At 38.8% G+C, this 24,336-nt stretch overlaps 2 protein-coding genes across 2 annotated transcripts in view; one reads left to right on the plus strand and one right to left on the minus strand.

Annotated features, from left to right (window-relative positions):
• The first annotated feature begins 1,225 nt into the window (after positions 1–1,225).
• TBPL1 (TATA-box binding protein like 1) lies at positions 1,226–12,536 on the plus strand. Its single transcript, XM_054986206.1, has 7 exons — positions 1,226–1,361; positions 6,448–6,633; positions 7,917–7,999; positions 8,084–8,147; positions 9,721–9,824; positions 9,911–10,005; positions 10,982–12,536. The coding sequence occupies exons 2-7, from the start codon at positions 6,499–6,501 to the stop codon at positions 11,059–11,061; spliced, it is 561 nt and encodes a 186-aa protein (XP_054842181.1). The 5' UTR covers positions 1,226–1,361; positions 6,448–6,498; the 3' UTR covers positions 11,062–12,536.
• Positions 12,537–13,066: 530 nt separating this feature from the next.
• The window catches only part of SLC2A12 (solute carrier family 2 member 12), a 43,240-nt gene continuing 31,970 nt past the window's right edge, over positions 13,067–24,336 (minus strand). Inside the window, exons 3-5 of the mRNA XM_054986195.1 lie at positions 20,715–20,837; positions 19,145–19,277; positions 13,067–14,425 (exon numbers count right to left, since the gene is read on the minus strand). Coding sequence (XP_054842170.1) covers positions 14,347–14,425; positions 19,145–19,277; positions 20,715–20,837 — 335 coding nt within the window. The 3' untranslated portion in view covers positions 13,067–14,346. The remainder of the gene's footprint in view (positions 14,426–19,144; positions 19,278–20,714; positions 20,838–24,336) is intronic.

Genomic DNA, 24,336 nt, shown 5'->3' on the forward strand with positions numbered 1-24,336 from the left:
TAATCTGCTTTTAGTATGAGATTTCAAGAGGCATGAGCAAGGTGTTTGAAAGTTTATCTCACCAGATGTCAGATATAAACTTGCTTTTTTAAAAATAAAAATTTAAATTTCTCAGGTGCCAAAATCCACCAGTTACAAAAACTGCACATAGATTAGTAAATGTATCGTGTATTTCAAATACAAAGATATGCTTTTTTTTGCTACTACTGGAAATGCGCCATCATAATCAGTTTCCAAGAGTAATTCAAAGTACTGGCGGGAAGTAATATTTACACACCTGACTCAACATATTTAGGTCCTGAGGTCAGCTGGGGAAATCTTGCTAAGAGAAGCTAGATTTTCTTAAGTTTGATTGGTGAGGATCTACTTTGCAAAAGGACCTTCTCAGCTACAGTCACCAAACTGTTCATTATTGGCCTGGTATGCTCTGAAAATTCACTTCTAGTAATACAAAGGTTTTCGAATCTTAGTCTAGTTAGAAAGCAAGATTCGGGTCCAGCAGCATCTTCTAGAGATTTCCAAGGTATGAGATTTCGAGAGTCAAAGCTCCCAATCTAGTTAGTGAGATAACACCATTTGACAAGTATGTTGCCCAGTAAAAATGCCCTATTCTGGGTATGTATGCAGTCAGGGCTTCTTCATATGTACGCTATCTCGAGTTTCTTAATGTGGACAGCGCCTTAGGCTTTTGGAAGGACATGTCCCATAATTTCACAGAAATGGTCTGAAATATATATCGTTTTCAGAAAAGTCAGCACATCTCACAATTCGATATGCATCATATTTCAGGTTTCTGAGTGGTTTTGGAAGTACCCACTCGCGATAGTTAGCCAGTGAGTTAATTCACAAGTCATCGACCCCTTTATCTACTTAGTTCCTGAATGGTGAGACCACTAAAGTCGCCATAACTCGGTAGCGACTCGACAGCACGTTCTTCCTGAACACTGAAGGAACAAAAGCACACACACACACACACACCGGTGTCACAGCTGTTACACTCAATTACGGCTTCCTACAGACCGAAATATACAGTTCTTATTGTTTTTAGCACACACCCCGGAAGCCCCACCCCGTTGTTCACGCCCCCACCCGCCTTCTGCTCAGGCCTCCCACCGCCATCTACAGGCGTTGTCTTCGAGACCGGAAATGCATCTTGCCAAGAGAGAATATCCGGTTGCCGCTCTAGGCGGCAGCAACGGGATATGCGTCTATGGTGTCCGCGCGCTTTGTGATGTTTTATTGTGTCGCGGAGATTCCGGCGGCCTGGAGACCCGGAACAGTAAGAGGAAGCGGAGGCGGCGGTGGCGGGTCGCGCAGCAACGAATCGTGCGGGGGTGGGGGCGTGAGCCCGCTGGAACACGGTGAGGAGGAGAAGGAGGAAGAAGGGGAGGGGGAACCCGAGCAAAGTCGACCGTTGGGTGGCTCAGTCATAACGGTCAGGGCGTTCATGACCGTTTTGCGCCGGGGTGAGGGATGGGATTGGGCCAGGATGGGGGAGGGGGCCTCTGAGCGGCTTCTCTTTACCCAAACAGACTGTTTTCAGAAAGGAGCTCTCTACGTGGGAACGATGCTCTGATTTGGATATCTGTGTTTGTGTCCTACTCAGTCACCTTGTTCTCAAAATTGTGCTCGTTTTAGGCATCAAAAGAGTCTCGGCTTTTCCTTCACTCTTCCTCCTCTTTTCTTTTTCCTCCTTTTACGGCTTTCCCTACACACAGAAAATAAATGTAAGATCATAATCTTTTGAAAAGGGAGAAAAGAAGAAAGAGTGCAGGTAACTGAGCCTGCTTCTCTCCTCCACACCAACACAGATGTCTGTTTCCTGGCAACCCCAGTAACTTAAACCGTCTATAGTTTATGAATAACGATCTGATCTTTCATTGCCATCCCGTTTTTAAAATATGTATTTATAGTTGCTAGCAGGACAGAACAAGCAATTACCTTGTTTTACTGTCTGAGATCTAGTTGAAATATTTTTGTTGATAAACTAAATGCTGCTCCAGTTCAAAATTCCATATAGGATTGTGTTGTAATGTACATGAGCAAGACTGTATAATAGATCAATTAATCCTTTAGTGTGTTTTCAGTACAGATCAACCAATCATTTTTAAGGAAAGGGATTTTTCCTTTGGGTTTTGTTGATCTTCTGAAATGATACCCTGGATGAAAACCACAGGTTTTTTATCATTGAAATGGTCATATTAGGATTATGATTCATTTTGGAAAAAAATAGTTCATGGCTTTAAAAATTTTTTTTTTTAAAGCTGGTTCCAAAAGATGACAGTTCAGGTTTATAACTGCTTTGAGCAGGACTCTGGAGAGGTGGCATAAAAATCTTGTAAATAAATAAAAGGTTTTGGAGACTAATATGTATCATGTCTATTGGCAACACTACCAAACCTCATGATTTGTGGTAAAAAATCAAAGAAACTTCTGCATGATTATACAACTAGCCTCTTCATTTTAAAATTTTTATAAAATACTCCCTTTAAGATTGATTTTATGGGAAACATTGGGTTACGCAGATGATTATCTACTGATTTCATCTGTTGGAACAGTAGAATGAAACTGGGTGCTTTGTGAACCAGGGCTGCGTATATAGTGATGTTTTGATACTGATAATCCATATTTAAAATAGATGCCATTTTTCACAAAGAACAAATGAAGGTTTAGGTAAAACATTCCCAACTTATATAAGTTTCCTCTTTATCACATCATGGTCCTGTAGTTGCCTTTGCATCTACCTATAACTGCAACTAGCAGTGTACTCTATCATTAAAGGCATACCTGTTATAATCCATCCCTATGACATGTGCAACCTACTCAAATTACATTCAAATGAAGTGTTTTAAAATGTCAGTGGTGTCCAGTACATGTAATACTCCAGTCCTTAAGCCCAGCTAACTAATGGGGCTAATGAGCTGATGCAAAGTACTTCAGCTTAATTGAATTGTTAATTTTTGTTGTCTGCCAGCAGGCAACAAATTTTGTCTTTGGATCAAGTCAGATGTTGCCATTTTTTCCAGACAGGATCACTTCTGTCATGGGTTCCTGTGGCTTGATACTTGTTAAGTCCTGTTGTATAAAATTTTAGAGCACACAAAAAAGAAGGAAGTTTCATTTATGTTTATAGGTTTAACTTTAACATTAATTGAATTTTTATACCTCCCATCTCCCGAAGGACTCAGGGCGGTTTGAGGGTCAATCACTGTAAAGTGTAGTATATTTAGTAAGCATTTCTTGGTCGATGCATTGGTATCTCTTCTCCACCCTTCTTTGCTAGAATTCAAAGTGCTGATTTCAGTAGAGATTCTTTGCAGGAAGGAAGATGGAAGGAATGAAAAAGAGGAAATGGTTGGCTGATTGTGAACAAGGGTGAGATAGAGAAGAGGGGACTAGTGTTAAAGATAGAGCAAGAAAGCTGGTGGGGCTCACTTCACAGTTTGAGATTGTGTGCTTTAACTGAAAGTGACATTATAACCCGACAACACCTTTATGTAAATCTATACATAGTGGGGGATGTAGTAGTACATCCAAATGTTAGAATAAAATTTAAACAAGGATTACATATAGAGTCTTACGGTGAATATGCCTAGTCCATTCTTTGTTTACCACTCAAAATCTTCATACTACTGTCGAATGTGTTCAGAACTTCCTATAATCAAGACCAGACTTCCATGAAGACAATTAAAATACTTTGCTAACATCACTGAATTTCTTTTATACAGAAGCCAATGCTATTTAGTGCAGATTGTTTTTAGTGTTCTTCCTAATTCCTCTCCTTTGTATAAATTACTAGTGTATGCAGGTTCAAAAGAGTAGAGGGAGTGAGTTCATCGCCACTTTCAGTTATTACAGTTTGAATTCCTTTTCTTTTTAAAAATAATCAAACTTAGTGAAGATTTCATATATTGTTTACAGTGCTTGAATTATTGGAAATTTTGCATTAAATGCATTTTGTTTGTTTTTTAAGGATTTTTGCAACAGCACCATTTCTTGGGCACATCAGTCCTAAATGTGTGCTGTGTTGTGGTCATAGCCAGTTGATTACTTCCCTGCACCATAATTGTGTAGTCCTACTAAATGGTGCAACAATGTGAGTTCTGCAATAAAACTATATGGTACAGAGCTTGCTTTTAATTCACTTGTGTAAATAATTCCTTAAAAGTTACTGGTCCGCAAACATTTTTAATAAGTTGACTGCCCACATAGACCTCTGCTAGTCATCTGTGACATACTGATGGCTAGAGAATAATAATTTAAAAATGTCTCCAAGTTTACAAGGTTATTTTGCTAGTTGCCTTAAGAACATTTGCTCATTGCAAGAGAATGACCTTTATTAGCATGCTTTTAATTTATCAGTGGTAGCAATATTCAAAGTGAAAACATTAATTGGTTTAAAAACTAATTGTATTCCAGAGCTAGTAAAGTATGCCCATTGCAAGTTATGCCAATCAGAAAATATTGTTCTGAAATTTTAAAAAGTCAGTTATTGGGCATCGCATATTAAATGAATGTCTGCTAATATAGAACAATGAATGGAAGCATTGTTTTTGTGACATGCTGAAGTCCATCTGCCACTGGCTTTCAGAAAGAGTTGAGAATTTTGCTTGTAGATTTCCCAAGAATCCTCAATGGGAGTCAGTAGAAAGAACTTATTTCTCCTAGCTGCCAAACTGGGTTGCAAGCTGGTATCTGTGAGCTTTTTTTTAAGGTGGGGGTGGGGAGGAGGAAGCTTTTCAAAGAAAGGAATATGCTGCATTTTTCTGAGGTTCCACTTTTGAATCTGTAACACTATTTTTTTCACTCACATACTACTGAATTTCTAATGCTTATTTCTTGCTGTAGAGCAGCTGTTAGAAATTGAACCTTAGAGAATTATGATGGTAGGATAAAGAAAAATGGTCAATATTTTAATACTGCTCTGCATTTTCCCATAGTTTCTGTACATAGAACTAGTTTAAGCACTTCTTACTAGCTGTCATTTAGGTGCCATAATACAATAAAAGCTTTTTACAGTATTATGGCAGAACTCATGGATAATGGGGTGCTTATTTCTGTGCCCTGCCCCCTACCTGGAGGCATCCACAGTGACCAAACCACACCCCAGTGAGAATGCCATGGCAACAGTCCCTACAGCTGGCATGGCCCTTTCCCCTGAGTAACAGATGCATCCTATTCAGCTTATAGACAAGCAGAACAGCTGCCCAGGAGCTTTCCAGCAGAGCTGGTTTTCACCAGCTGTATGCAGGGTGAGAGGGAAGCAGACACCTGAGAATTATGTCATCTGGAAGTACCAGATGTCAGAAGCCTGGCAACAGCCAGATGCATCAGGCCGGTCCTCTGGAGAGACAGGGATGGGGTTCAAGGGGGCATGGGGACTGAGGAGGAGGAACTGCTGGTTAACTGAGTGTTATGGATAGTAAAATGCCAGATGATAAAACTTCTATTGTAATACCTACAAGAAATGTTTTCTGTAATATAAGGAAGATTAGTAAATTCCATCCTTTCCCACAGGAAGATGATGCCATCCTAGTTAATGTGCTTGTGTTCCTCCTGTCTGTGCTACAGTTATGGAGTATTCTTGGGCATCATACCATGAGCTATGAACAAACCAGCTAATTCCAAAAGCAGTGGCACAATTCCTTCAGCACAGAGGAACAGGAGTAAATATTCAGTTCTCTGTTTTATTTATTAATTAAACTATATCTTGCCTTTCCTTATGGCTTTTTTGTAATATATACTCTTAAACTACTGGAGTTCTCTGGGGCTTGTGAAACTCACCAAGGAGAAATCCATAAATCTCTACACCTTATATTAATGGGAAACATGAAGAACTTACTCCTGCTGTTCCTATTTTTCTGCATCTTTGTAACATTCAGAGGACTTCTTAGATTGGGACCAGAAGCCCCAGCCATGTCCCTCAGCCTGACTGCACCATGGATGAAGTTGCTTTGCTGCAGGCAGTGATTTTTTAGAGGCTAGTCCACATCTACAGGTTTCTCAGAAACACAGAATATAGCCATTGTTAATCTATGCTGCAGATAAATATGGAAAATATAACAATTCTAACCCTAGAGTACGAAAGGAGCTTTAGCACTATGCAGAACAATTGGTCACATGCTCAGTTTGTTCCTAAGAAAATGTTAAAGGGGAATGAAATTCATCTTTCAGATGATAACAATGTTTGTACTGCTGAAGCTCAATCTCATTCGTTTTCTTATCTTTGTAGCAATTAGGTGCCACACTACCTTGGATCAAACGTTTCACTTGGCGGTTAAAGACATAAGATTTTCATTAATTACAGCTTTTGCCCCTGCAGAATATATTGTGTGCACTTGGCTTATTCATTCTGCTTTTCCAAGGAATGCTGTCTTTTAAGGGATTGAGGCACATGTTAGACTTTTTTTAGGCAATTGTTTGAACTTTATTTCTTGACTTTTCCAGGATGTGATCTTCATGGTGTCGTGGTGGAAATCTGAGTTTTAAATTACCCCAATGGATGCAGAGAGTGATGTTGCATTGGACATTTTAATCACTAATGTAGTGTGTGTCTTCCGAACAAGATGTCATTTAAACTTGCGAAAGATTGCTTTAGAAGGAGCAAATGTGATATACAAGCGTGATGTTGGGGTAGGTGATTTATTTCAACATTTGGAGTTAACATGTCGTGCTCCTCTGGCATAATTTGTATTGTTTCATTTCTATGCAAAGCACTATTTTAGTATGATTTGTAAACAGGATTCCTATCAAATTTGCTGGTTTAAGCAATATCATCATTGCTATCAAAATGCAAGGCTGGAAGTAATTTGGTATAATGCTACTTGGATGAGAGAGAGATAAAGCTCAGTTTCTGTTTATTGTGGTGCTGATCGCTATATAAATTTATTTAAATGTTTACATTTCACCTTTCCTTCTGGTTCAAGGCAGCTTTTTTCTTTATGTGAGACATTTCAATAATATGTTATATATAATGCTTTGAGGAAAATGTTGCTGACATACGTAGCATGTTGTTAAGATGGGGGGAATAGTGAAAACCAGAGACAGCTAAATGCACTTTTTTCAGGGGGGAAATATATGCAGGGGTTTTAATAGTATGAGTCATCTACACTCACTGTGGAACCCAGTTATTCAAAACCCCATAACAATTGCCACTGTCCTTAGCATAATTTAAAAATATTCAGGCCTGAGGGCAATCTGTTGTTGGTCCTCATAGTTAGTTCTTTGTTTTACATTGGTTACTTAAACAGTAATCATTCTGTGCATAATCAAAAATGAACTATAATATGTTCACAAGTAAAGAGCAGTAGATGCCCACTATACCAAGTTTACAACTGAATTTTAATCTGCATTTTGTATATAGCAATTGGTTTTATTATTGAGGTTATCCGTATGTCTATGCCATTATCAACTATTTGTATTTGATCTTGTTTTGGTTTATGAAAATACTGGTTATTAGACATTGTTCAAGAAATGATAATCTTAATTAATTTTCAAAAAAAATGTAAACACAGAAGTGAAATTTAGAGATAAAGTAAAATTTGCAAAGCAAGAGAGGATGTATAGCTTTAATATTGCAGACAAACGTTTGCTTTACTTAAGTTTTTATTGCTTATAGGAATGTCTCTGTTTTATTAACTGAAATTGTTTGTAATTACTTTGTTACCCTGTTTTATATTTTGATGAGATCTACTCTGAGCCTGTTTTACAGGGAGAGTGGAATACAAGTGCAATAAATAAATAAATAATCTAGAACGAGAGTATAGCAAGATAAATCACATTCCATTCACTTAATAACAACAAATGACTATGATGAGTTTCAGTCTGGTGATGGTGACATTAAGATTTGTAGTTAAATATTCTGGTTTTTTTACATTGAGAAGTTCTCAATCTGAAATTTTCCCTAATAATTGCAGAAAGTATTAATGAAGCTTAGGAAGCCCAGGATTACAGCAACAATTTGGTCCTCAGGGAAAGTAATTTGCACAGGGGCTACAAGGTACATTTCATCTTTATTATTACATGTTTCTTTTTGAATTTGAACAGTTCTGTAACCAGTTGCTTATTTATTTTTCAACTCTAGTGAAGAAGAAGCTAAATTTGGTGCCAGACGATTAGCCCGTAGTCTGCAAAAACTAGGTTTTCAGGTAATTCTTCCAGTGAAATAAAATTTGGTTGGCATGTATATCTTATGTTTGAATTTAGACAATTTATGTTTTAATAGATTTGCTTCCAGTAGACCAGATGATTAGTTTCACTGCTGAGGATTGTTCCAGGAAAATACAAGGAGAATGAAGGGGAAAAGGAAGCTTGTGTAGACATGGAATTCTGCTAGTGTTGATCCAGACTGCTTTCAAGTTGACTGCAGACATCATATTTATATAGCTTTCATAAAGCAACATAACAATTTTGATTGAAGTGTCCCCATCTTGTGACATGATGAAAACCACTGGGGAAGTTGTGTTCTGTTAAATTTCCTTCTGGTGACTTGGATTGTTTTCAGTATTGCAGAAAATACCTTGACAAATCTAGAAGGGATGACAGTAGATTTTTGTAGTTCTTATGACTGAGGTACATTTTTGCATATTTTTGCTTTGAATTCTTGCTAGTTAATATAGCATACCACTTCTTTGTTGCTAACAGTGCAGTAATAAAAGGACATGCCAGCTGAATTTATGATTAATTGCAAATACCAATCCCTGTTATTTTCCTCTATCCTACTCAGTAGCAAAGAGATTGTTTAATGTAAAATTGGAATCCAATTTTTTTTGCAGTATGTGATGAATGTGATAACTTGATATTCTTATTTTGATCCAGTTTTCAAATAACTTTAATTGAACTCCATATCGGAGCTTGCGTATACAAACTGAGTGCAGCAGTTAGAATATAATGAAAATAGTACCTCATGAAAATGCAGATTTTCTGTTTGATAGGGAAACATATCCTTTCCCTTTCTTCTGAAATGATCTAGTTACTTAGCTTTAGTTCATTCATTGTCCTTCTGATGAATGAACTATATATAGGAGTCCTTTTAGGAGTCCTTTTCTACCTGCTTTGGAATTCCAGACACTAGCTGGCAAGTGCAGGCATTTACTGTATCTTGCTCTGTATGCTCAAAAGGGAGAAAAGAGCAGGAGCAAATGCTCCCCAACCATCTGTTCTGTTCAGAAATTGTAGACACCTTTGTAAAACACCAGTTTAGTTCCTCATTCACTGTCCTTATTCACTATGCCTAGTCAAGGGCAATCAGCTGCTGAAAAGATTAAAATAACCTGAAATTCCATTTTGAATAGAAAGTTGCAGAAGTAATAATTTGTTTGAAATGCAATAAAAGTACAACTTAGAATATTTCAGTAGCATCGGTGATTCTTGACTGGCACTGCAGCAATTAGAATGAATTGCACCACATTGATCAAATCAACTGATCAGTACATTTCAGCCATGCTCCAATTCTGATACCCTTTTTGAATTTTTTTTAATAACAAAGGGCAAATTCCACCAAAATTGAGCATTTTAGGTCCCATTCTCTATTGATTGCTGCCATCACCTTCTTTCGCATTGAAATCAACGATTCCTCAGCCTTCTAAAACCTAATTTTAGAAACTTGTATTTTATTCAGTATTGTAGTAGATAGCTTAGATGGTCATAAGGCAAAAATGTGAGCAGTTGATCTTCAGATTAAATATCTAATATTTCCTCTTGTTCTTTTCTTTATGAAAGGTGATTTTTACAGATTTTAAAGTTGTTAATGTTTTAGCAGTATGCAACATGCCCTTTGAAATCAGATTGCCAGAATTCACGAAAAACAACAGGCCTCACGCTAGGTACAGTAGACTTTAAATCCTATCTCCCTTGTTTTCCGCATATGTTCTCCTACTGTTTTAGTGAGCATGCTTTATTTACTTTCTAGTTATGAACCTGAACTTCATCCTGCAGTGTGCTATAGGATAAAGTCTCTCAGAGCTACATTACAGATTTTTTCTACAGGAAGTATCACAGTTACAGGTATTAATTTACTCTTTTACAAGAAACTGTGTGTGGGAACTTAAATCATTAAATGCTTTTGTAGAATAAGGCATCAGCATGTGTGGGGCTTCTTTTTTTACAATGGTAACAATTTCAGTAAGAATGATGCCATCTGGTTGTGACAAGAACTACAATATGTTTGAAAATGCAACTCACTTTTCAGTGGTCTGTGGGTGGGATGAACTAATATACTTGCAAATGGTCCTATACACTTACTCCCAGGTACGTCCATTTAGACTGATTTCCATCCACTACAGCGAACAAGAGTGGATTGGTTTGTAGATTGCATTTATATTTTCCAGAGATTACCTGGATATATCCGAGGCCACTACTTTTAAAATGCAAAGTGTGGGAAGTAGTCCTTGGAAAGAAAGTATCATTGCAAGAGGTGTGTGTCCCTCCATTGTATGGACCTCATTACCAAACCAATCTCCTATTCCTTGGTTTTCAATTGGGTCAATTGGAGATCAGCCAAGAGAGTTGAAGAGTGAAGTGTGTCTTACTGGGAATGACATGGATGAATGCTGATATGCCCTGAACGGATTTGCTGTTTCTGTATTCTGCTTAAAACAGTTATACAATATTGGAATTCCCTCCTCGGAGATTCTTTTGTTCCCTTTTATCACTGTCTTCTGCTAGTAGGTGAAGACTTTTCTGTTTTGTTTGGCGTTCTCTCATTGACCCTTTCCCCCATTAATGTGTATGTGCTTACATTTGTATTTTGTTTATATATATATATATATATTTGTTTTAATGCTTTGACAGTTTGTCACCTTGGAGACCCTGAACTGAGTTGAAAGACAGCATAACTTTTTAAATAAATGATTAATCCATTTTTAGAATTATGACTTTGGATACGGGTAGAGCTCAAATATAGCCCACATCAAGGGAGTGGGGCTTTTGTTTTCATGTGTAGGCTGATTCTTTCTCATGTTATGTTTTTATTTACCCTCAGGACCAAATGTAAAGGCTGTTGCCACTGCAGTGGAACAGATCTATCCATTTGTGTTTGAAAGCAGGAAAGAAATTTTATAACTTGCCACTTCGTGGTTAGGCGACCTAACCAAGCACCTTCTAAAAGACTGCTGAACATTGGACTTAAAGCAAAAACAAGAGGGTGGGGGTGGGGAAAGGACAACTGGACCAACACAGCTGAGGAGGTGCAAACTTTTTGCCACAGTGATAAACTCCAGTCCTTTTTGGATTTTATTTTGAACAGTGCTGTATTGTAAAAACAAAAGTTTACAAGAGATGAAATTGCTGCTTTTTACAAGACATTCTATTTATTTCTGCAGTAATTTCTCTATGTGTTCATAAGCAGAATTGTCACGATATGCACTAACTTTGAAGACACTTCTTTAGTTTGAGCTTGTGTTTTATTTGTGAATAGTCTTTTACATTTTTGTACGCTGACTGTTGGGCACCAAAGAAGCTGTAGACGTTACACTTTTTCACCTAACAAACGTGCACAAATAAAGGTCTGCAAAATCTCTCTTCATACCTGTTCCGTTACATTCCTTCTCCCTTTTCTATTAACCATTGTATATTGGCAAAGTAGCTTTAGAACTCTGTATGTGTAATCTTTTGCTTATATTTTGTTCCAGTTCTAGTGTGTATGTAAAGTGATCAGTAGCAGACTAGACTGAAATTGGCAGATGCTTAAGTTCCAAGGGCAAAATTTGGCTTGCTATATTTTTTTCTTGTAACTAAATGCAGAATTTGGAGGATTGCCTTCCTGCCATGCTAAATGAGAATGTACTTTGCGTCGTAGTGAACTATAGTGAAGAATGTGATTAATGAAGAGAGAAATTTTCATTCTGAGGCACTTGCAGTTGTAAAATCGGCCATCCCTGTCTGCTTTCCAGATGCAAGTTCTGTTTTTGTTCTTTGAAGCCATGCTATGACTTACTTCCACTGACTGATCTGAATTTTCAGGAAAGACCGTCTTTTGCATTTGTTCCATCTTAATCTTCTAAACAACTGTCCACATATTTGCCAAATGTTACTATAGTACTGTTATACAGTTAAAAAATTGCTAACAAGCACGAAAGCTTGGCTTGGCATGTAATGAAAAGCCAGTATTGAGTTTCTCAATACATTTGCATATGGAACAGATGAGAGGTAAATCATAATGAAAATGCTATTCTTGCCATCTACAATAAATATGTAAAACTGTGCCTATGTTTCTTTCATGTATCTAAGCCTCAGGAAGGGGACTGCATGTGGATATAAGTACTGCAAGTAACATGTATTCAGGTCCTGGTTTTGCACTTCACATTGAAATTGCTCAGTTGAGCAAACTAAACAAAATCTTGGTGAAAGCATGGTATTTTTAATAAGGTGATTCTTTATGTCCTTACAAAATATCGAAAGGAGTAGGGAAAATGATACATATGCAGAATGGCACTGTTGATCCCAACCAAAAAGTGCTATAAAAAATGTCTTCACAGAAAAGTTTGTACCCATTGGTTTTTTTTGTCCAAGAAAGAATTCCCAATGGTCCTGTGTAATAAATAATAAATAAAGTGTCAATGGTACTTCTTTAGTTGGTGAGTATATTTGCTGCAGCAAGTTTTCAGGCAAGATGCCCCCCCTCCCCCAGTATTTGTAAGTGTGCATATGCAATACCAGTTGGGTTGGCAGTTTGAGCAAATTGTTACACAGTAATGGGTACAGTAAAGCTTTTAAAAAGTGATAAAACACTGAGTTAAATAATATAATTTGGATGACAAACTGTCATTTTAGGAATGCTTGACTTTTCTAGAACTTTCACTTACAATGTCAAAGTAGCTACTTTGAGTGTAATGAGGCAATTGAGAGTAAAGAGAATTATTAAAAACAATTTAAGAAAAGTCATTTCAGCTTTTGGGTACTAAGGAGTACAGGTGTGTTTTTTTTAAAGTCTTATTTTCAAAAACAAAATGCATTTGTAACAGGTAATAGAATATATATCCTTTCACACCATATGTGAAGCACAAGACCTTTCCTGTATTCCTCTCTGTTCTTGCAGCCGCTTCTGACTGCTAGAAAGAGGATTCACAGGACCTGTGAAGAGGACTAACTGCAGGGGAGGGGGGCAGGGAAGGAGTGAAAAAGGACAAAGGGGTGAAATCACTCTTCATTCTGCAAGTGTAACTCTAAGGAAATGAATTGTTTCATCTTCTCCTTTATCATTCCTGCTGTATAGCTGCTCCTCTGCATGAATCCTGGAACCCCAAAAAGGGGGCTAGAAGAGGTTGCAGGAATGGAGAGCAGCACACAAAACCTCAGTGTGCTTTCTGTACACAGATACAAGCCAGTATTTCTGGATTAGATTTTATCTGCGGGTATTAATGTCACTAGCATGGTCTAGAAAAGTAGCTAAAAATACAAGGCTGGTGATCAATGACAGTGAACAAATGGCTGTGACATGTTACTGACCCATACTGAGTACCTGCTAAACTTATACTGTTGTGTGGCATTTCCCTGTTACAAGATATTGCACATTTTTTTTAGCTGCTTCCCATCAAGATACTACTTGGGGTTTGGCTAACGTAGCATCTAAGACTGGACGGTATTGGGAAGGGGGTGGTGATAGGATTATGGGTTTAATTTTCTGACTTGTTTTTAAAGTGTTACTAGAAAAAAGGTGTAATTGATTATTCTTAGAAAGAATATGGTAGGTTGATGAAATACTGTCAATTTTACTAGTTGTAAAAGCAGCCATTTAATACATGACTTTTTAAATCAAGAGTTTATTCATTTATTTATATTGAATTTATAGTCCACTCTCCCTGCAATGCAATGGATTTGTTCTTTTTACAGTAGTCATCGCAGCACTGCTAACTGCTCCTATAGCCATTTCTCATCCCATTCCTTAGTTAGACCTGAGGATTTTAGAAATTAGAAGTTTGCATAAGGTTTCAAACCAGTAACCTATGAAGTCCATCCCCCCATTTTGGCCAGATATAGTACCCTAAAACATTAGTGAAAGATATTTCTCTGAATTGTGGAGTTACAACCTGTTGTGCTGAAAAAGAAGCCTTCACAAATTTCCAATGTTGATATCTTGTATAACATTTGTAAGATTTTATTCTATCAGTTCCCATAAACTAATAATTAGAGGATTGTATTTATGTGCAAAACTTTACAGTACTTTTACAGTTGCCACCGGCAAAAAAGCCCATTACTAAAACAGAATATAGAAAAGCTTATTTATACTAATTATATGAACATAGTGACTGCATAATGTGAACAATGAGCCATTTTGTCTTCTTGAAAAAAATTTTTTTTCCATTGGATACATGCATCTGCCTTTCTCTAGTAGAGTTGTTCATGGGGTTATTTCTTGGAAAGTTCTATAGATATCAGTTGATCCTGGTGATGATTCATCTTGCAAAGGGTACTCTTTCTATGGGTTCTGGAAAAAAGGAAGCATATCAAAATAATACATATTTATTCAAACCATTTCTGTCCCTTTGAGTAACATTAATGTCAGTTATAATTTCCTATAGTAGTTGGTGAAATAGGTCTCAGCCAGTAGCTTATTATCATTTACTAAATGGAATAAAGTTTACTTGAATTAAAGGAACACTTATCATCAGACATGGCGTGACCAGTACAACTGGGCAAGCAATTATTTGTCAAATGATTAAAGGCACAGTGAATGTCTAAAACTCTGGTTATTGCCAAACTTTACTTTTAGCATAGGATTTTTAAAATGTCCTATATAATGTCTATTTTTGCAATATTCTCCATAGCAGTATACAACATGTTATAATGTACTGTGTCAAGAAAGCTCAAAGTCATAGTCAAGTAAGGGCTGAGAGAGCCAATGTATACTGGTAAACAGATATTCAGTGGCTCAGGAGCCACATGAGGCTCTTGGACATGCACTTAGGGATCTTTTGCGCACTGCTCCCCAATGTTTCAGGAAAGTGAGCAAGGCCGTTACATGGTAGGTCTTTGTGGTTGCCACCTTGAAACACTGCAGGAACAGAAGGACAGGGAAGCAGCCAGTCCCCCTGAGCTGTGGGCCAGCGATGGAAGTCTAGGCCCGTCTGCTCCCCAGGATCTGGGGAGGGAACTCACTGGAATATAATGCGTAAGTTCAGCCTCCAAAGCAGCCATTTTTTCCAGGATTTTGCAAAACCATTTACTGCTCTCTGTCATCTAGACGTCACTTGTAATTCCGGGAGAACAGGCCCCACCTGGAGGTTGGCAGTCCTACTTGAGAGTAAAACCACCCTGGTGACAGCCACCCAGGAAAAGAGTTGGGCAACGGTGGGGGCTGGTAGTTTTAATCCCTTTCTCCCCAGTTAGCTTGCTCTCCATTGGCACCTTGGCAATCTTCACTTCATTGTCTGAGGTACTACACCTCATGATGATGAGAGAGCGAGAAGGCAGAGACAAGCCCTTTCCTTCACTCTAGATAGACAAGGGCTAGCTAGTTAAATTCAACAGTAGTGAGGAGGGAGAACCCTACATGCCTCGAAGTACTGACAACTTAAGAGATTGTAGTTAATATGCTTAATATTAAGTTATGTTTTAGATAATTATATGTGTCTGTCTGGTGGGGTGGCACTCAGGACATACTGCAATCATGTGGCTCTCTTGGTTGATGGTAAATGTGAATGTAGCTCTCCGTGAGCCATGGAGTGAGGTATCACTGTTTGCATCTACTCCGCCCTCCCCTCTCCACCTATATATCTGACCAGTTTCTTCTTGCCCTCCATGCATCTGACAAAGAACTGTGATTCTCGAAAGCTTATGCTACAATAAAGTTGGTTAGTCTTAAAGGTGCTACTGGACTCTTTGATTATAGTATAAGACTAGATCAGAGAGGTCCAGGTTCAAACCCTCACTTAGCAGTGAAGCTCATTGGGTAGCCTTTGGACAGTCAAGTAACCTACCTCACGGGGTTATCAGTATAAAATGGGCATAGTAGATCCATGGTTTGGATCCTAAACCTTGCTTGTAGTTGTGCGGCATTTAAGGACTGTGTATATTAGGTCTTGGGGGTTAGTTCCTTTGCCTTCACTTCAGTTATTATATCACTTGCCCACTAGATGGCACGTTTTGCTTGGTTTTTAAGAGAATTATACACAGGGATTTTGCAAACCTATTTACTGAAGTGGAAAAAAACTTTTTCATGTGGTCTAATACTGCAATATGCTGCGGAAAAGACCACCAAACTTCTAACGTGGGAATTAATATACTTAAAAACAAATTGTTGTAAAGGCTGCAGTGAAATAAATGGTATTTGATTCTGCAGATAGTTTCAGGTGGGTAGCTGTGTTGGTCTGCAGTGGAAGAGCCAGTAGTACCTGAAAGACCAACAAGAGTTCCAGGCAGGAGTCATTTCGTAGAAAAAGAGCTGGAGTAACTCATTAGCATAACTCATCAGCATATGTCACGCCTCTTGCCATCGCCGGAAGTGTGTCAGTATAGCTGATTTGCATATGCCACACCCCCTGGCATCACCTGTCTGTTTTGGACCCAATCCTGGCCATTCGGAGCCGAAATTGGGCCCAAAATGGCAAAAAGGGGCTGGAAATGGCTGAAAATAAGGTTGCCAGCTCCAAATTGGGAAATTCCTGGAGATCTGGGGGGTGAAACCTGGAGAAGTCTGGAGAAAGTGGGGTTTGGGGAGGGAAAGGACCTTGGCATGGCATGATTCCATAAAGTCCACCCCCCAAAGTAGCCATTTTCTCCAGGTGAACTGATCTCTGTGGCCTGGAGACCAGTTGTAATTCTGGGAGATTTCCAGCCACTAGGAGGCTGGCAGCCCTAGCTGAAAAGGAGCCCAAAATGGTCAGGATCAGGCTGCTGATGAGCGGAAGAGTGATCCACCACCCATCAGAGGCCCAATCCAGGCCGAAACGGACCCAAAATGGCTGAGTCAGGTGGGCGGGGCCACCTGACATGTGACCTCTTTGGGGAACTGCCAGAACTGCGTTCCTGTGTGTTGCCCCTCAAAATGAGCCCTGGTTCCAGGGTATAAGTTTCAAGAGTCAAAGCTCTGTAAGTCTATACCTGGACATTTTGTTGGTCTTTAAGGTGCTGCTGAACTAGAATCTAGCACTTCTGAAGATGTGTTTTTGAATTGTGTCAATATGTACAAGCCTAAAGTTGTCAGTCACTGAAAATACAGCTTCCTTAACCAATAAACATAATTTGGGAAGTCCTAGAGCCCTTATATATTGGAGCCATGTTTTCAAAGAATGTCAGGTTTCAAAGTATTATTTCCCAATTTGTTGTGTTCCTAGCAAAGAGGTGCTGTATGTGGTTCTTTTTGTACAGTTTATGTGCAGTATTATTAAAAAGAATAATTTTGGACTTTTCTTATGAAATACCCCCTTTAATTTTTTTTAGCTTGTGAATCTGTTGTAGCCTAATCTTGGTTTTCCCTGCTATGACATCCAGTAAAATCAGACTTTATAAACACAGCAACAACTAAATTATAAACATACTGTTAAAATAAGGGTTTCTTGGCAGGTGTAGGAGAGAAGGAATGCCCCCATTCAACATTCGAGTGCTCCATGCTGCACTGAGGGTCAAACTAGGTAATATATAAAACAACACCTGACCCAACTTGCAGCCATATGTAACGTTAAGAAACAAAAGCTCTCAAGTGCTCTGGGTCCCATTTTGGCTCAGAAACACAGTGCCAGGGAGGAGGGTTGGGAGGGGGGGATGTCTTCCTTGCTGTGGGGCTCTACATTTACTGCTTTTCTGCCACCTTTATGTTTCCACCTTTGATACCCTTTTAGAATGACATATACATTTTTTTATTTGTGATTACAAAAAAATACAGGAAATACCTTTTAAAAATATAAACCTGTACCTTCACATCCTGTCTACCTGCTCACTTGCTTTGGTTATGCCTACCATGTTATTTCTCTCTTAGTACTGGGTTTCTATTGCTTATAATGGAGGGAGATAATAAATGCAAAAAAAATATTTTTTTGCACTGTTCCAACAAACCTACAGCTTCAACCTCGAGAAAGATAACTTATGAATCAATGGCTTTATGTCCAGAATAAATCTGAGAACAAATGGAACAAGGTTTATAACAGTTATTCTTCAGACTGATCAGAGTTGCCTAACATCACACCTTTTGAGAAAACAAATTAGATGGATTACAAAAGTCACCTGAGGCTCACTCAATTGTCCACACCCTAAAACCCCAGAAGGTCTCAAATCTGGGTTGAAGTAACACTATGTTAGCTTTATGGGAAAAGGCTGGGTAAGTGTATTAGAAATTAGATTTTATTGTTACATGCAGGCTAGGAAGGAGAAAGGATGACATGTCTGCTTTTTATTTTCATATCATTTACAGATGCTAGTGTGTTCTCTATAATTGTGATTCTGGTTTATCTGTTCAAGAGTAACCAATATGATTTGAAATAAGACAACAATAATTATTGGCAGGGATACAAGACCTGGAACAAATAAACTTCTGACAACTTTCAGTCAGAATAATCATAACATACTAAATGATGACTGAAGAAACAGATAATTCTTTACTCAGACTTGAGGTTTAGTAGTTAATGCATAGCTTTAAAACAGTCAGAGACTTTTGGTTTTCATGTGCCTGTTTTAAGTAATGTCACCTGCCCTATTTGTGGGGTTAACTCTGTAACACCCCCCCCCCCATGTTAAATAAAAAAGATCCTGAATGCGAAAAGCCAGCATGGGCGACTTATCTTTGTCTTAGCTACAATGCAGCATTTCCATGAGTGCGACTATCTCACCTTTCCCCTCTCATGTACTTGAAATGCTGCTCTTGGAGGAGAAAGGGCCCCGGAACAGCATTTGGGAGGGCAGTCACGCTACAGTGGGAGTGCAAGGTGAGAAAGTCAAACCCCATGGGCAGAAATCTTTCCACCCATTAAATGCCATGCTGGATAGAAGCCCTTTCTGTATCATCACTGTGCAAAAGGTTTCTGACATGGGAAAGTATTTAAACCTGCAACCCTCCTTCCTTCTCACCCCACCCCCCACACAACTTCAAATGATACAATAATAGGCTGTATTATGTGCTGTTTCTGCACATTTGAACAATCCCTTGATTATGTTAGAACACTGGAACAGTGTTGGTACCAATGTGGTTATTAGAATATTGCCCTGTACTTACTGTTTTGCAAGTAATATGGAAATTTGCTCTAAGGAACACCCTTTTGTCTCAGGTATGAAGACAATGACAAATGCCAATGATGCTAGGCTCATCAAAGCATAAATAAAATACACCCATGGTAAACCAATTAGGTCTAAGAAGGAAAGAGAGAAATATTATCATTAAGACCGTATAGTGTAAGAGGATATATCAAAGGCTGGTTTGTTTAGACAAGGAATCTGAAATTGTGCAGAAAGACTTTTATAGGTTGCTTTAAAACGTAAGTTAAACATACATGTTGATCATGAACAAGAATTCAGTATGTCTGATAAACTTCAATTTCAGGTTGCTTCCTTTCCTACTCCTATAAAATGAAAATATAATGCATTCCAGTGTATTTAAATAGGCTTAACCATGCGATACATTTTCCCCCATCAGGATCTGCCTTCTGAATGGAGGTAGGGGTCATGGCTCAGCAGGAGAGCATCTCCTTTGTATGCAATAGATCCCAGGTTCAATCCACGGCATCTCCAGTTTAAAGGATCAGGTAGCAGGTGATGTAAAAGATCTCTGCCTGAGATCCTGGAGAGCTGCTGCTAGTCAGAGTAGACAGTATGGATCTTGATAGACGAAGAGCGTGACTTGTATTTGTGAGATAATTTCAGTACAAAGTTCCCAGTCAAATGTGTCGGTTGTTTGTTTAATTAATTTCTGGTCCACCTTTCTCACTGAGACTCAAAGTGGATTACACAGTGTAAGTCAATGTGATCAACAGGATGGAACATCTAATAAACAATGTACTGGGACTATAGAAATCTGAAAGAAGCACAGATGTGAGGGAAAGGGCCAACAACAGAAAGTTACAGCAGCACTTCCAGAAGTGGAAATGTTTGAAAGTCCAATTTTGTTGATTCCCTGATGTATTATATTAATGAACTCATTGAGGGGCTCACAAATTCTTCAAGCAGAAGGCCTCTGGGCTAGGAAAAAATCTCTCTCTGTGAGCTGTTTCAAACATGTATGATTTACAGATGTACTGTGAACAGTTGAGAAATGTGTTCATTTCTTTTACCAAATGTCCGTTCCTCAAACACATGAAAAAAAGGAACACATCTTCTGGCATTGTTTCGGCTGCAGTGCTTACCTACTGTAGTTTTGTAACACGTATGCACTACATATCCACTTAGAATCTCAGTAAGAAAGAATATAAATCAAGTCAATAAAAAGAATATAAATCAAGTCAATAAAAAGGTTACATCTGTTGGACAGATGAAACATATGCCACCATGGCTGAAGCAGACTGCTGATAAAAGTTAAGCCTTTCCTACTTTTAGGTTTTACAACTGGAAAAATAGAGGAAGCACACCATGGTTGCCAGGCAACCAATGTCATCTGCAGGCAACTATATTGCCAGGTGAAAACAATTTCTTCCCATGTCTATTAATGCACAATATAAGTCTCCACCATATTTTTGAACTTTAGATATTTCAAATGATGCTATTTCTACATTTTAAAGGATCGTGATTTATATGCAGGCAAAATTCATTGCATTCATCCACAGCTGTGTGAATTCGAGATTTATCAGTCTTACCTGTTATAGTCAAAAAAGTTGATGAGATCAAGAGATTTACACCCCAGTTCACACTTGAGGTTAGAGCAATTGCTCTTCCTCTGATTCCACCAGGAAAGATTTCACTCAATACCAGCCAGGACACTGAAATAAATAAGTAAATAAAAACCATCTTAAGAATGTTCAGTGGTAAGAGTCATTTGGTCCAGGTTTACCTATCAAAAGAACTGATTGTGGCATTTAGTCATGGATGCTATACTTGCAGGATTGGTACCACAAGTGGGAATAGAAGTCAGATTTTGGTCTGGCCCAGGCAGGAGTAAAAGAGCTGTGTGCCTGGCTTTGGCACACACTGAAGGTTGCCTGCTGGCGTGGAGAAAAAATGCCCCATCCCTTTAATAAAGATTTAATGGGTGGAAATAGGCAGCTGAAGGTTTTCGTGGCATGGAGGTAAACAATGTCACATGGTGAATAACATTAAGCCTCCATTGAAGGAACAGGACATTTTTTCCTCCAGGCAGTTGGCAACCCTGCCTACACGTCCGCTTGCCTCCCCAGTGCTGTACTGTTGCCTGCTCTGAACTTGGAAGGTTAAAAATAGAACCATCCCTAAGTACAGGGAGCTGTTTGTGCACTTGGTGGTGGAGAGACTTCAGCTCCTGGCAGGGCACGTGCTTTGGATGCAGAAAATACTGGGTTCCATTCTTGGTATCACCAGCTAAAAGGATTCCAAAAGGTAGGACTGAGAAAGATCCATTGGCTGAGGCCCTCCAGAGCCACAGCCAGTCACAACTGACAACGAGAGGCTAGATGGACTGCTAATCTGTGTAAGAGGTAGCACTATGTGTTTATATGTACTGAATATTTACTAAAATGGCACTGTCTTGACTTGTAGCATATTTGCCAAAACCTACATTAAATAATGATTGGGGTAGGACACAATGACTACTGGAACAGCATTGTATAGCAGCACAATATTATTATCCTGGCATTTCAATCATAGTGAAGATGTTGCATCATTCCATAATTCCTATCTCTATTAAAGCACAAGTCACTGAGTATTAGTAAAGACAAGCAAGGTACCTGTAAGGGCCTGTGGAGGAATCTCATTTTTCCATGTATTGCCCTCCCTTCTACTTCTTTGTCTTGCTCCCAGCAGCCCCCATAGCCTCTCCCCTTTTCTTGATTCCTTCTCTCCTTCCAACCTACTTTTAGCTGCCCTCCAGTCTTCAGGTTTCCCTCCTTGCTTTCCTTCGGAATTCTTTCCCTATGTAAGGTCTGGCTAGTGGTGGGCACTATACTTGGGCCCAATGAGTCCTCCTTTATCAGTGGACATGAAAGGGAAATAGAGTTGCCAGGTCCCCTTTCCCTCCCGGCGGGAGAGAGGGGGACCTGGCACTTACTATGCTAATCTCTCTAGTAGTGCCTGCCAGCCTGGGAGGTTTTTTGCCTCCCAGGTCCAGTTCCCGAGAATCCCTGCCCCCCTTGGCCAGGTGGGTGGTGGCAGGGAGCAGAGGCTGGGAGCCAAGGATCTCCCCCCACTGGGGGACTAGCACCCCTAAAGGAAGGGGTAGGGGTAGTACCTTTTCCAGGGCTGTTTTAGGCTCCCAGTCTACCCCTTCTCCCCCTACTCCATACCTTTGCTTCAAAGAAACCCAAGGATTTGAAGGTTTGGCAATATTGTTGCCTAGCAGCCCCACAAATGAAAGCTCAGTGGACATTCTTTAATTAAAGCTACAGGTTTTGTTTCTATTATTTGGGGGGTGGGAAATCAATCCCCTTATGTATTATTTTGCATTTCAGATTTTTATGCAAACCTGGAACTTTCTTCAAGTTTGTAGAGAAATCCCCCGTCTGTCTGTAGTTCCATTTTGCAAATCTAGTGATCAAATTATCTGTGATTCAGATTACGACCGAATTACATATTACGACTGAATATTTAAAGCTTGCAACTCTACATAGAAGGAATTTATTTGATTCATCTGACCTGCTTGTTCATACAGGCAAATTAGGCTGCTGCTGTGGACAGCAGTATTCTGAGAGCACCCAACGCACCAGAAGTGTATTGTTTCTTGCAAAGCTCTCTATAAGATTGCCAACTGACCAGGAAAAAATGTTCTTCCCCTTTAATATGCAGAAATGGGCAGCTGAATCTTTTTTTAAAAAAATGGAGGTAAATAATGTCAGCTGATTATTGTTTTAGATCAAACTGACATTTAAAGGGACAGCTAGACTAACAAGTTTAAAAGCTGACAAACTTAAGGCCTCTACAGGAACAGAGAATACACTCCAAGATCCTGAAGACTTTGGGGGCACTTTTTCAGTTTACAAAAGAATGCTGCCAATGCTTCTTGATGACTAGAACAACAACAAAAAAGATAGCTCAATTTACATTATACTATAGAAGCCAAAAATATTCTAATACGGAAACTTGCTGCAATAGCTAATCAGGAGTTCCCTGTGTCATGTACCCATATCAAATACATTTATAAAATATTTTTAAGCTCTACAAGTTATGGTTATGTATGATCCATCCAAACTTAAGCACTTTTCAGTCCTATTAAGTCTATGGAACAATTCAGCATGTGCCTAAACTCGTCCCTAGTGCCTAGCATTGCTAACACTTAAGTACTGGAAATGCTTAAATTCAGTTCCAGGAGAACAAGGTAGGTACTCTGTGGGTGAGGGGTGGTGGTGGTTAAGGGTCATGGGAGAAGCTACTGATTTAGAATCACATGCATCATATGAATATTGATGATCAGGTACCCTAAATAAATTATAGTTTTAGGTGGGTAGCTTTGTTGGTCTGTAGTAGAAGAGCAAGATTTGAGTCCAGTAGCACCTTAAAGACCAACTAGATTTCCAGGGTATGAGCTTTTGAGACTCATACCCTGGAAATCTAATTGGTCTTTAATGTTCTGCTAGACCCGAATCTTGCTCCTAAATTGATGAGTGATTGTGGGTCTGGAGAAGAAATTAATCAAGAGTTCTGTAAAACCAAACATATTCTGGTAGTGCTGGTTTGTAAATCAAATGTTTTGTAAATCTTAGTTGATGACAGATATTTCTTGTTTGGTAGCTCCTTGGCATTGTCATTTTTTCCCTACTTCTAAGCATCAACTAGTCTCCTGCTCTTAGCTCAAAAAAGGAAGTTGAGGGGCTCTATCTGTCATTAATAGCTGAGCTTCCCAGCACCATTCAGTTGAGAGTCTATATTTAAAAATAAGAAAGAATGGGATTAGACTAACTTTAATCTCCTAACCCCCTTCCTAGATGACATTCTGATATAAGATTAAAAGCATCTACTAGTATCTATTACTATGTTTGGGTTTAATAATTAGTTAGGAACCACACAATTGTTTTACTAGGTCAAATAAGTAGGATGTGAGATGCACATCCCTAGTACGATCCCCCTAAGAAAGCCAGTTATGGAAGCACTTTATTAATATTGTGGTAGATAATTGAAAATAAAATAGCTTATCTCTGATCTGATTGTTCCTTGTTTTGCAATTCTCTGACTTCCTTCTTATGTGCCATACTACAAAGTATGCTTGTCTATAGACTGGGAGAACTATCTTCAAAACAGACATTAAACTCAAGCTAAAGTCTCCACAGACTTGACTCAGCTATGTATGCTAGCTGT

The sequence above is a fragment of the Eublepharis macularius genome, chromosome 1 (genome assembly GCF_028583425.1).
Source record: "Eublepharis macularius isolate TG4126 chromosome 1, MPM_Emac_v1.0, whole genome shotgun sequence".
Taxonomy (NCBI): domain Eukaryota; kingdom Metazoa; phylum Chordata; class Lepidosauria; order Squamata; family Eublepharidae; genus Eublepharis; species Eublepharis macularius.

Excerpts from the sequence above, each read along its gene's own strand:
- TBPL1 (XM_054986206.1), top strand. The coding sequence starts at position 6,499 with ATGGATGCAGAGAGTGATGTTGCATTGGACATTTTAATCACTAATGTA. Across the intron at positions 8,000-8,083 it reads ATTTGCACAGGGGCTACAAG|TGAAGAAGAAGCTAAATTTG; the intron begins GTACATTTCATC and ends TTTCAACTCTAG. Across the intron at positions 8,148-9,720 it reads TGCAAAAACTAGGTTTTCAG|GTGATTTTTACAGATTTTAA; the intron begins GTAATTCTTCCA and ends TCTTTATGAAAG.